The 13,175-nt window shown below is 38.1% G+C and overlaps 1 protein-coding gene and 1 long non-coding RNA gene across 2 annotated transcripts in view; one reads left to right on the forward strand and one right to left on the reverse strand.

Annotated features, from left to right (window-relative positions):
- The window catches only part of LOC142157817 (uncharacterized), a 33,116-nt gene extending 30,200 nt beyond the window's left edge, over positions 1 to 2,916 (forward strand). The window contains exons 2-3 of the long non-coding RNA XR_012692649.1: positions 1,652 to 1,746; positions 2,386 to 2,916. This is a non-coding gene — a long non-coding RNA (uncharacterized LOC142157817). The remainder of the gene's footprint in view (positions 1 to 1,651; positions 1,747 to 2,385) is intronic.
- A 78-nt stretch (positions 2,917 to 2,994) lies between these two features.
- EMILIN2 (elastin microfibril interfacer 2) overlaps positions 2,995 to 13,175 on the reverse strand; it is a 47,752-nt gene continuing 37,571 nt past the window's right edge. Inside the window, exons 6-9 of the mRNA XM_075213371.1 lie at positions 12,052 to 12,081; positions 10,176 to 10,211; positions 8,435 to 8,566; positions 2,995 to 4,758 (exon numbers count right to left, since the gene is read on the reverse strand). Coding sequence (XP_075069472.1) covers positions 4,427 to 4,758; positions 8,435 to 8,566; positions 10,176 to 10,211; positions 12,052 to 12,081 — 530 coding nt within the window. The 3' untranslated portion in view covers positions 2,995 to 4,426. The remainder of the gene's footprint in view (positions 4,759 to 8,434; positions 8,567 to 10,175; positions 10,212 to 12,051; positions 12,082 to 13,175) is intronic.

Here is a 13,175-nt window from a genome sequence, read left to right on the forward strand (position 1 = left end):
AACAGAAAATAAACAAATTAGGTTTATCTGTTAATTTTGTTTCCTCGAAGAGCTCCACGGCAGTCCCAATATTTCCACACTTGTTGTTTATTATATTTTTCATAATCAGCTTGGGAAGTTACTCAATGACAATGAGGAAGAAAAGGAGCTACATTAAGTAGGCTCATGTGTATTTTATTTTAGACTAATAGATTTAATGGTAACAGCTGTTTGAAAGTGGAAACATTCTTTAAGACTAATTACTAAGAGAGTAATAAGTAACAAATGATGGGCTCTGATAATTAAGCAGAGAAAAGCGCAATCACCCATCTTCACTGGAGTTAGGGCTTTTTCCTATATATTAAAGGCTACTGCCATGCAAGCCTATTTAGAAAGAATTTTCCTTATTCTGGTATTGACACCTCAAGATGAGATGTTCAATTGAAAAATGCCTTTATTTATTTAAATACAGATTTTATTTTCAAATTGGAATACTATGAAAATAATGTTTTTAAAATATTTTTTTCATTTTATTTTTAATTTCAACTTTTTTTTACAAGTGAAACTGAAAGTCCATATCTAGTTCCATTATGTTTTCTTGAACCGGCAAGCCTGGTCACACATGCACAGATTCAACAAGACTGTCCAGGAGAAGTGGGAAGACTGCTCTTACCATTGCCAGCCAGTGTTACTAGGCAGGAATGGAGACATGTTTACATTGTCCTGTACTGATCAGTATGTCAACTGGAGTTTAAGTCAAAGAAAGTTGAAGAAACTCCAAGCTGTTTTAGGATTTTTTTATTTAATTAATTCAAATACAGAGATGTGGCACCATTTAAAAATGGAACCCATTTAAATTAATCAGACAGTGTGTTCCACACTTAAGTACAATGGTGTAAACAAGGTTGGATACAATTGGATACATCTTCCTCATATGGGGGGATATAGTATTGCTCATAGTGACATAGTGCCACATCTGTACATTTACAATGCCGTTTTGGCTGTATGCAGGGGCATAACATGGGTGGAGTGAGAGGACCACACACTCCAGACACCCACAGCAGGGGGCGGACGCTGGCAGAGACGACTACGACACCATTTTTAGCCCTATCTAATAGACCTTTGGGATGGCGCAGTAATGACACTGTTGTGTCATCTGCATAACAAACTTGCTTGGGGCACCAATGGGACGCCCTCCATTACATAATTGCCAAATAGAACATAAATGCAACCTCTGTTTTCCCATTGTCCTCTGCTTCTCATCTACTGGGTGCTTGGCTCCTGACTAGTTCCTGAGCATCTCTGTTAGCCACATTGACATAGCTGTATGTATTCATCCCTCCCCCCTTCCCCCCCAGAGTGCATCTCTCTATGACCCCTGTCTCCACCTTTGTGTTTGCCCCTCTGTATGAGTACCTATCTGTCCCATTTGTGTATCTGTCTCCACTTAGTGTGCCTCTGCCTCTCTTCCTCCTTTATTGTATATTTGCCTATAGTATGGTATCTGCACCCATCAGTCTCTCATTGTTGTTAACCCTGTATTTGTGTGTATTGTAGGTGTCTGTCTCCTTTCACCCCTCTTACCATATTTATCCCCACCTTCTTCTACCATGTGACCCCACCACCCACTTTTCTCCTGCCCTTACAGCTCTCTTTTCCTCTAGCTCTGCAGCTTCTACGTCACCTTCCTCCTCCTCTTCTGCTGACGTCCATAGAGTCCAGCTGGCTGTCGATCAGAAGCAATGTGGAAAAACCCGAGGATGACAGGTAAGCACAATCTTTTTGAGTTTAATCATTTGTTTCCCTATAACCCTACTATTGCTGGCAATAACCCTGGCAGTGATAAGATTAATCGGGTTTCACCAGAGAAGGCTTCGCCAATTGATTTGCACTAGTGTTTACCGCTGTTTCACATAATGTAATTACGTAAAAAATATTTTATTCTTTAAATAAAACTTTTTTTTTATGTATAAAAGGTTTCTAAAAGATATATTTTTTTTGTAAATTAATTTTACCTAAGCCTAACTTTTTTTTTTTTCTAGTGGAAATGAAAACCCAAATCTGGTAAGCCGACTCAAAGGATAGACTTGTAAAGAGTTAAGTTAACCCTTAACACTTCTGGCCAGTATCAGTGGGGAAGCTCTGTATTGCTGAGTGACGCTGCCAATATTTCTTTTAAACAGTATGGCGATAAGGGTTTTTTTTTTTATCGTCGTGATAAGTGGCAATTAATATATGTTACATATCACCACAAAGGGGCTGTTTGTGATGAAAAGCCATCTTGGTAATGCTAGTTTAGACAAACCATTTATTTTTTTTGTAAATATAGTGGCGTGTTTATTTTAGTATAGTAAGATACCTTAAAATATCATACTTGTGATCACATAGCATATTTACTTTGTATAGCCATACATGGATAGACTCCGCTCCCCTACACTGCTTCGGGGAAGCTACAGAGGTGAAGCAGACATACCAGAATGCAAGCAGGTAGGCCAGCCTTCAGTCAATGACACTACTTTTATCAGTGCCTCTTGCTCTTCAGTGATGTTGAACTGCAAACACAGCATATCCTGCCAGATGGTAAGTTGGTACTTTTAGTGCCAAAATAGCCAGAGAACCGTATGTTACGTTGACAAACAGCAAGCCATATTATACACACACATAGACACACGTTATCTTTGTCACATACAAAGGCATTCCTCCAGTGGGCCCTTAATACAGCAGTCCGACACTGCCCATGCTGGGTTTTTTCACTTAAACTTGCCCCCACATGGGATGGGGGGGCAGTAGCGTGCTCTTGTTTTTGGGCACCATTGGCGCCATCCACACTAGACCTCTGGTTGTATGGGTTACTAAACACAAAGATTTTTTACCTCACTTCTTTAACTGGGGACTTTCCACATTTTGGGGCATAGACCATGTTCTTACAAAAAAAAACAAAAAAACACACAACAACAACAACAACAACAAAAACAACAACAACAACAACAACAAAAAAAAACATTTTACAACAAATTAAAATTTCCAAATAATTTTCATAATTTATTAACAATCCACAATTTTAAAAACAAATGTCATCATTAATTTTCAAAGCCAAATTACCAACATCTTGTATAGGAAGGGTCAACATTTGAAAATATCAAGACAATTTACAGTATAAAATGACTCCCCATGTTACAGTAATGTTTGACATCTGTATACAGTAAATGCTTAATTATAAAGATAAAGTTATATATAATCAGAGTGGTCTCTTGTTTGGGAATTGGAAAAGCAATCAAAAAAATATATTTAAACATAAATTGAACAATACAGACAACATACGATAAATAAAAGTGTGTCACCAATTCCACTAATTAATGTAAAATTGGAAAACCTAATTACACAACACAGTGGTAAGAGTCTTAGCCTGGAAGGTTACATTTTCAAAATGGGCTCTTCTTCCATAAATAAGCTACTTAGTGGGCAACTTCTACCACTGACATCATTATGAGAATTGACTTGTTAGAGTTGCACTGACCATTTGCTTGATATAAGAATGCTAATTATCAAATTTTTTTTTTAGTGAAACATTTGACAAAAAGGAATTTTCATAAAGGAACCTATCTTCCCTGCTTTGCTTTTATCAAGATGGTGGGGACCTGGCATAACTCTTGGCATGCATAGATGCCAGCTAAACAATACTCTGAATGGCAACACTACAGAAGATTGTAGAATGCTTAATTGCCTGTATTAGGAGCATTACAAGACATATTTACACAATAAAAAATGTCTATTAAACACGTATGTGATAGTTTGTGAGGGTGCTATTAGTTACAATAAAAATAAAATAATAATGAAAGCTCTGCAAACACCTCACAATATGGTAACAGAGACATTATACTGGTGCTGCCTCACATCATCATCATCATGGAAGCCATTAGAAAAGATAACAAACACCAGGCACGTTTTGAGAAATCAGCACAGGAAATTTACTGCCTACTCTTAGTAGCTACTACAACATCTAATGACGGACCTGCAGTGGTGTAAGGCACTTTAATTTTTATTTTATTTTTTTAAACTATGTATATAACATCTCTTTTTGCAGAAACACACTCTTAAAAAGGAGTACCACATTTAAATAAAAACAAATTGATACATGCAAAACATTTTAAATAATACATTTCTGGACCCCAGCAGGACAGTATAAAATCAAAGGAACATTTTCACATAATAAAAAATAACAAACTTGTGTAAAAAGTCTTGAACAGTGCACAAAGTTGCATTATAAAGAAATATTTTGATGTAAAAGGTCAGCAAACACCAAGAGAACATTTAGTTTAACATAGTGTGGATATCAGAGGGTACAGCATATATTATACATTAACTCACAAATTAAGTACATATTTGTAAATATATATTAGCACTTCAAATTCAATTGCATTCAATGTCGTTTGTGAATGTCCCTCAGCTATCTAAGGGAGGAAGATGGATATAACAGGACGCCACTAAATGTGGAGTACATTTCATCTGAATCGGCAAGTGCGCCTTCTGTTAGGACAACGCTGACTTCATCTCCAGCTTTCAAGTGCAGAATGAGATTGAATGTTCCAACTCCGCTGCAAAAAGACCTCCTGGAACTTGGCTTGTTGTATTCCAGGAGCTCCCGACTGTATCCAGCTGTATCCAAGCGTGCCACGCTGATATTGGACACGGACAAGACAGCTTCCACGTAATTTTCCTGCTCCGGAGTAAGGACTGCAGTAATCATGTACCGACCTTCAATGGGAGCCGTGAAGATACCTGGAACAAAGAAACATGATGATGAATTCTAATTTCTAAGAACAAACGTTTGCAGAGGCATACATACCACCTGAGAGGTTATTATTATTAAGCAATACAAGCAAAGGATTTCTCTCCCTTACAGCAGATTCACAAGTCAAAGCAAAATAAGTGGGAACAGATCATATCCCTAGTTAATCCGAAGGAGCCATCTCCTCTACAACCGTTTGATTCTTGTGGCTTCCACAGTGCCACATTGCAAAACTTGTAGGAGTATAGAAACCACAATGAAGCATCTGGTGGAATTTAAGCACATGAACAGAAATTCTTTGTTTCTAGGTTTGTAATAAATTTATATTACATCGTTGTGACAATTTTTCGGCAAAGGCAACTTTACTTTACAACTAAGTTTTTTTTATGATTATCCCTAATATGCCTTTTTTCCTGAAGACAAAGAAAGACTTAGTTTTAGAGTTCTATTGTCAGGTAAGATATAGTTTTGTGCATTCACAGTTGTAATGGAAGCTTTTAAATGATGATTCATAAAATCAGAGCCTTCAAAGAGAACTTGCAAACAGCTTGCAGATGCTTTTCAAATCTATTTTATAAGGTCCATCCATACGTGATTATGGGAGTCAACAGGAATTTTACAAAGTGTAGGGGGTCAGGGGTGGAATGCTTTTTATGTTACTGATATGAAAGCTTAAGTTCAAGATTTTTGCATAAAATGTTTAGGTGGGGTGTAATGGAAACTTATAGAAACAAAATTGTGCTTGAGAGCTGGAAAACGATGACAAATAATGAAAGAAAAAAAAGTGTAATGTATAAGGAATAGACAACATAGCTTTAAAGTTGGGATTGCAGAATTTGTAATTTATAAGGAATCCTCTTAAGTATTGTTTTTTTTTTAAACAAACCCCGACACACTATCATAGGGAGGTACTCTACATACTTATGAGCAACAGTCCTGTTTTTCACAGAACAGTCCTGGTTACACACCAAATAAAGGGATGGCCTGGATATATCAGGGGTGTGGCCTGACATAACCCTCCTACCCACTGGCATGAATTACATGACTTTAATGCATCTGTAGTTTCTAACCAGTGTTTCTAGTGTCACCGGGCCCGAGTCATTAAGGATCTTAACTTGAGAAACTTCTTATTTTAGTCTCCTGGACAAAACCATGTAACAATGCAAGGGGTGCAAATTAGTATTCTGTTTTGCACACAAGTTAAATACTGACTGTTTTTTCGTGTAGCACACAAATACTTGATAGCTTCTTTGTACACTGAAATTTAAAGTTGATATTTGTGTGTTACATGAAAAAACAGTCAGTATTTAACTTATGTGCAAAACAGAATACTAATTTGCACCCCTTGCACTGTAACATGGTTTTCTCCAGGAGACTGAAATAAGAAGTTTCTCAAGTTAAGATCCTTAATGAATCATGCCCCCCATGCCCATTACCGCTGTTACTATCTAGCGATAGAATTGCACAAGCTCAGAAGAGTGGCCTGCTCTGATTTTTGACAGCAGGATGAGGGACCAGGAGGCTAGAGTGGCATCGTTAGGACCCATAGCAAAATTTGGGTAAGGGCACTTTTCTGTCCCTGGCTCCGACAAAAAACTGATTAAATAAAATATCTGATTTGTTGCTACAGGTTACAAACAAATGTATCTATTTAACCAAATTGTTTCAGATTTGCATCATGATAATATATCACCCAGAGAGTTCTGCTTCAACCTTTAATGCCTAATGTTGTTTATTTGTCTCCTAAATTAAGGGTCAAACGCATTTATTTGTAAAATAAGAGAATAAAGGGAACAAGCAATGCATACTGTATATAGACACAGTCAGATGGAATGCATTGGAATAATCAATGACTCATGCTCGAACGTCTTGTTAAATGTTCCAGCATGGTAAACTCCCAGTTCTCACAGATGAGGTAATAATGACTTGCTTTTGCATTTCATTTTTTTTTTGTCTACAGGCTCCACAGGAACACACTCCCATTTATGGGTCTCAGTGGTAAGAGTAGGAACCACAGCTGAGAGAGAGCCAGTTATTTGCTATGCTATCGATGTTACAGCACAGCTTCCATGACCCAAGGAAGATTGTATGTGCCTTTCAAGTCTGAAATGTGCAATAAAACTTTATTTTGCTAAAAATGTTTTTGTTTAGACACTTTCATATGTATGTCACTATCAAACACACATAAACGCAAGCCGACCTACAAAAGTCAACCACAGGATGATTTATGACCAAGATTATTTGCAAGGCCTGACCACTGGCATACTGCATTTTGTTGTCATTAAAGACATGTGGCAGAAGCTATGGGCTTAATGGGTTCTATGAAAGAGGTAATAAAGGCTGCATATATATACTATACAGAAATAGGACCACATTTCGGACAGATGAAGGACCATGCTAGGGGTGGGGGAAGCTTTTGTTTTTTTTAACTAGCCTTTGACCCAATAAAATACATCATATTAACTATTAAATACAAGTATTTTCTACACCTTTTGTATCCTTATGTTTTGATTGCATTTTGTGCAAGAGAAATTTAATGTACAAATATCTGCATAGACGTTAACAAGGAGCAACTTTTGCCATATAAAGTGTTACACATCATCATCATTTATTTATATAGCGCCACTAATTCCACAGCGCTGTACAGAGAACTCATTCACATCAGTCCCTGCCCCATTGGGGCTTACAATCTAAATTCCATAACACACACACACACACAGACAGAGAAACAGACTAAGGTCAATTTGTTAGCAGCCAATTAACCTACCAGTATGTTTGGAGTGTGGGAGGAAACCGGAGCACCCAGAGGAAACCCACGCAAACACGGGGAGAATATATAAACTCCTGACAGATAGGCCATAGTCGGGATTTGAACTCATGACTCCAGTGCTGTAAGGCAGAAGTGCTAACACCGTGCTGCCCATGCGTCAAAGCAATAGATTAATCCATTTTCTTTTGGTTTTTTTTAAATTAAATTGGTAATTTAACCAAAATGCTAATCCGCCAACAAAACTAAAGCATCTCCACTGTATAAACTATTACAACGGGAAATGGTCATTTTGAAGTTTATTTATCTAAATTAAACTTGCATTACACCAAATCACTTGAGGTAGCAACTGAAATGGAACATATCTCTTGGGCAACATGCATATATAAAATGTAAATAGTATCCAACAATCATGTTTTATCGTTCCAAAGCACATCGTATCCTTTGATTGGATTTTATAAATGGACTAAAAATTTCTATAAACGATGGGTCGATGTCGAGCAAACTCTGAGGTGTGTATGCACTCACGGCCAGCAATGTAGGCAGATCTCCATAGAGTTTACAGAGTCACAATCTTTTCAGCAGATGGTTATGACAGATGAAGAACACAGATCTGAAGGTATATCGTGTAAGTGTGTACGCATAAGTCGATATGCCGATCGGAATGTTCAGTCGTTAAATTGTAAGTGATATGGCATTGGGAGAAATTTACTGTAGTGTGTACGTAGCCTAAGTGTGTCACTTTTAGTAGTTTTATGCTACTCTATAACAAAAAAGAAACATAGCCTGCAGCAGTTGGTAAAAACTGGTCTGTGAATAATAAATGACAAACAAGTCAAGTCAGAGGAAAGTCTATGTCTGTGTGCACACTCTCACCACCACAAGTACTGGCATGTTACCTGTAATAGGGTTATAATGATCTCCATCGTTAACAAACACACTGTTAAAAGGAATTAGTCCAACATCAAAGGGATTTGGTAGCTCGGTCAGTCCAGCAGAAAACGATATTTGAGCAGTTGTAGCAATGGCTCCTTGCAGGAAAAAAAACAAATACAAGGACACGATTATCATCATTATACAGACATGATTATCTTAATAAATAAGTGACTACTTGCTTTTAGTGAAGTGTTACAGAGACAAAATGTTCAGTAGTTTTATTGAATATTTTGTGAACAATATAGTTACTGATCTTTGTCAGTATTGTTTTTTAATTATTATTATTATCACCATCTTCAGTATTTTGGATTAGACTTTATTATACATTGTGTTTTATTGTAGCTTTTTTTTTAATGGTAGGCATTGTTTGTTTAATATATAAAAAAAATTGGTGTAAGGCAGAGGATAAGCATCTTGTGACTTGATTGCTGTTATGGATCTAGGAGTCCATTCATGCCCTCCAGATGTTTAAACTATTGACCAACACAGAACAACCAGGGCCCCCTGGACTGCTGGGCCCCTTAGACTGACAGACCCCCTTTTCCTCCATGATGCAACGGCTCCCAGGTTCTGACAGGCTGGGAGCGTGCAACACGCTACCAGTCTATCAATGACTGGGAGCCACTGCATTGCTTCAAGAAAAAGGTAAGTTAAATAGGTATTTATTATGATGGGGGGAGGAGGGAAACATTTATTGTGATGGAATGGTGAGGAGGGGAGAGCAGAGCATATATGGCGAAGAAAGAGGTGGACGTATGTACGGCAAAGAGGGAGGGGGCGCATGTACGGCAAAGAGGGAGGGGGCGCATGTACGGTGAAGAGGAAGGGGGCGCATGTACGGCAAAGAGGGAGGGGGCGCATGTACGACAAAGTGGGGGCATATGTACGACAAAGAGGGGGCGTCTGTACGACAAAGAGGGGGGTGCATGTACGACAAAGAGGGGGGCGCATGTACGACAAAGAGGGGGGCGCATGTACGGCAAAGAGGGGGGCGCATAAATGGCAAAGAGGGAGGGGGCGCATGTATGGTGAAGAGGGAGGGGGCGCGTGTATGGCAAAGAGGGAGGGGGCGCATGTATGGCAAAGAGGGAGGGGGCGCATGTATGGCAAAGGGGGGGCGCATGTACGGTGAAGAGGGAGGGGGCGCATGTACGGCAAAGAGGTAGGGAGTCGCACATGTACGGCAAAGAAGGAGGGGGCATGTATGGGGTGGGGGCATGTATGGGGAGGGGGGCCCGTTCTAGATTAAATAGTACTCGGCACCATAGTATCTGATGGCAGCCATGAGTCCGACAAAATCTGGAGATTCACTGAATGGCCAACCTTGGCATAAGGTGCACATTTTGTGTACAAGTCTAAACATTTAACACACATGGGTACGGTCACAGACTTGTGACAAACTAGACAAGGAGAGATGACCTCCTAGCAGGTAGTATGGAAAATTGATGCTAGTTTTACAGTGCACACCCAATTTCAGCATAGGAGAGGACAAGGGAAGAAGATAACATAGGGTTCTAAGAGGCACCCCCAATTCATCTACAGCAAATACCAATGGTGGCCCTTGGGCCGATATGGCCCCCAACAGCTTTTATGTGGCCCACATACACCAAGTCATAGTCATTTATTTTTGGAACAGTATTTGGCCTGTGAATACAGAGCCTATAAAATCATTTTACAAGTTATTATATAGATTACATTTATTACCTTTGGATTCTGAAAACGCAGTTATTGTTATATCATCTGAAAAGCGAAAGACAAAACATTTACATTTCAGGCTTTTAGATAGTGAAAACATTTTTCAAACATTCATAATGTTCCAAATTCCTATTATTTTATTTTTCATCTGAAGCTCCAATTGAATGTTTATTTGTGCCATTATAAAAATATAGCTAAGGGATCAAGTTGTTTAATAAAAAAAACCAGACAAGGTAAATATTAAAAAGGAGTTACCTGCTATGCAGTTTACACAAACTTTAGGTTAGTGACAAGAAATTTACATAAATTAAAATTAGCTTAGTACAAGTATAATTATACTTTCTGTTGATGTATATATCAGCAAAATTCTCCAATTTAATAGGAAAACAATAATGGCTTTTAGAGAACTAGTATAGCAAAATACAGATAGTTTGAATGAAGTTGCTTTCTAACAGCAGAATGATACTGGGTATTAAAAGGAAAAGTATGCAAAGTATTAAACATTATGAACTTTAATTTCTGCATTTAACATTTGCCCCCGTTTCACAAGTAATCGGGTCAATGCAACTGTGCACATCAAAGCATGTAAAGAGAAGTGCCTTGAAAATAAGGAGTGGTTCATAGTTAAGTGCACAGAGAGAAGAACATTGATAGAGAGAAACACCACACAACTACCGACTGTGCCTTTTCTTTAATTGGGACAGGGGGGTGACGCTTCATGATAGGGAGCGTGGTCACTTAATGATGGAGGCGTGGCCACACCCATGGAGGCATGTCTAGCGCTTTTGAAGTGCTAAGCTGCTCCATACTCTCCTCCCCTCTCCTCCAAACACCTCCCATTGCAGGTGCACACAGCTCCTGATCACCGCTGCTCTGCCATGCACCACCCCAATTTCCCACCTGCAGGACAAAGCTGTCCAGATTGGGATGGCTGGACAGAGCCCTCAAATTAAAGGATAAAGAAAATACTGGCTGCTTTTTCATGTAGCACACAAATTCTTGAAAGTTTTGGTTTACACTGAAATGTAAAGTTGTTCTAGGACATGCCCTTTCCCAACTATAAGTCTGTCCCCATATTTCAAATTTTTAAATTAACCTCCCCTCAAATGCAACATGGTTTTGCCAAGGTGCAAGTTTCTCCTTTTTTTTGCTTTACATTCCTTAATAAATCAGGCCCAATATGTACAGTACATAAATGTAATAAATTATCGGTGAATTGCGAAATGTGTGGATTCTATACAATCATTGCTGGAATTGCGTCAGAAAATAAGGAAGAGACAGGGGAGCTGAGACACATCCATGTGCATACTGTCTGTGAAAACATATGGAGAGTAGGTTGTGAAATAGGGTTCGGAGTGTTTTGCATTGACCTGTACTCTTAGAAGGCTTAAGCTCCAAGACTATAACTGATAAAAACCAAAAGTATTATTTAATAAAATAACACAGATGGGTTGTAATTCATAGCAACCTATCAGATATTAAGCTTTCAGCCCAGGGAATCAGTATACTAAAGAAAATAAATGGTTGATAGGCTATCAGGAAATATTGCATAATTTATACTATATGAAGGGTGGGATCAGGGACGTGGTCACGCTGATTTAGGGATGTGGCATTGAGCGTCCCACAATATTTTTTTTTATATTATGGTTTGTTGGGAGGTATTTATCTGTACAATGCTGTGAGCAGAACAAATCTGTGCACTAAAAAATCTACATATTATAAAGTAACTGTTGTAAATCAGCTAAAATAAAGAATTATATGGAGGGAATATACAAAAGTGACCTACATTGTTATACATAAAAAAATTCCCTCCTAGATTTCTTTTTTATTTTTACATACACACACACACACACATATAAATATTTAACAATTTCAAATTAATTACCCTTTGTATCTGGAACTGGCTTGGGATATCCTGCAATATCAAGAAGGGTCAGTTGGTTAAGTTTTATTTTCAGGTATCAGGTTTTAATTCATCTAAAAAGCTTACTTCCATTTACTATGTAGGGATTTTTGTGCACACTATGTACAGTATCGGACGTCATGCATGAATCTTACTATGGAGAAGAACAGGAAGTTCCTTTCTTTCATTTTACAATAATATGAAGGAGAAATCCTTTGGCTCCAGTTAAGAGTTATTCATTCATGCAACTTTCCAAAGCTGAAACAGTTCAGTGTTCTCTATTTTGCCATTTTACTTGTGTAAATAGAGTCATTTAGGACTGGATCAATAAACAACGTCAGGAGCCAGAAACACATGGCTCTCTCATGGTTTTTGAGCTGTAGTAGGAGAGCCACGCGTTGACTAAGTTGTGTGAAGCTATTCATATCTATTATTAACAGCCAATTCCCAATAAAATTACAAAAATAAAGTAACAATACAAGTAAGGGAACACTTTTCAAGATCATTTCATGTCATAGGTATAGCCCTCTATGCAAAACAATGCTGTATGGGGATTACATCTAGATAAAGGATTCTGGGAACACAGTGCCTAATACGTAGAATGTGGTAGACACCTGATGAATATTATACGGCAGATTAGCATTACTACTCATGTGACAAGTAGCATATAAATAATCACATAGAAATATGCAGTTACTCTAGTTTTGGAATTCTTCCTACTCTAATGCATTTTTTGACTATTGTCTCTAGTGCTTGTGTCAATGTTAAAAATATAGTTTACAATTTAATATAAGGCGAACGAATATTGACTTCCATGCCTGGTCTCATTATCTAGGCAGCTTCTCAAACAGATGTCCATCATGTTAATGTGGCCATGTTGGCTATTCTGGCTAGCAGTTACTCCTGTGTCATTGCCATGCAGTGTGCAATTCATTATACAGTACAAACATCTTGCTCTAAATGTGGTATAACTACTTTTTTGTTTTTTACTACTGTAAAATGTTATTTTGTCTATAGTATAGCTTGGGAGAAAATATAAGTGTCCAGCAAGCCTTCTAGAGGGAGAAATGAATCCAGGGACAGGTACAAGGACAGGTACTCCAACT

This window comes from Mixophyes fleayi, chromosome 5 (genome assembly GCF_038048845.1).
Source record: "Mixophyes fleayi isolate aMixFle1 chromosome 5, aMixFle1.hap1, whole genome shotgun sequence".
Classification (NCBI taxonomy): domain Eukaryota; kingdom Metazoa; phylum Chordata; class Amphibia; order Anura; family Limnodynastidae; genus Mixophyes; species Mixophyes fleayi.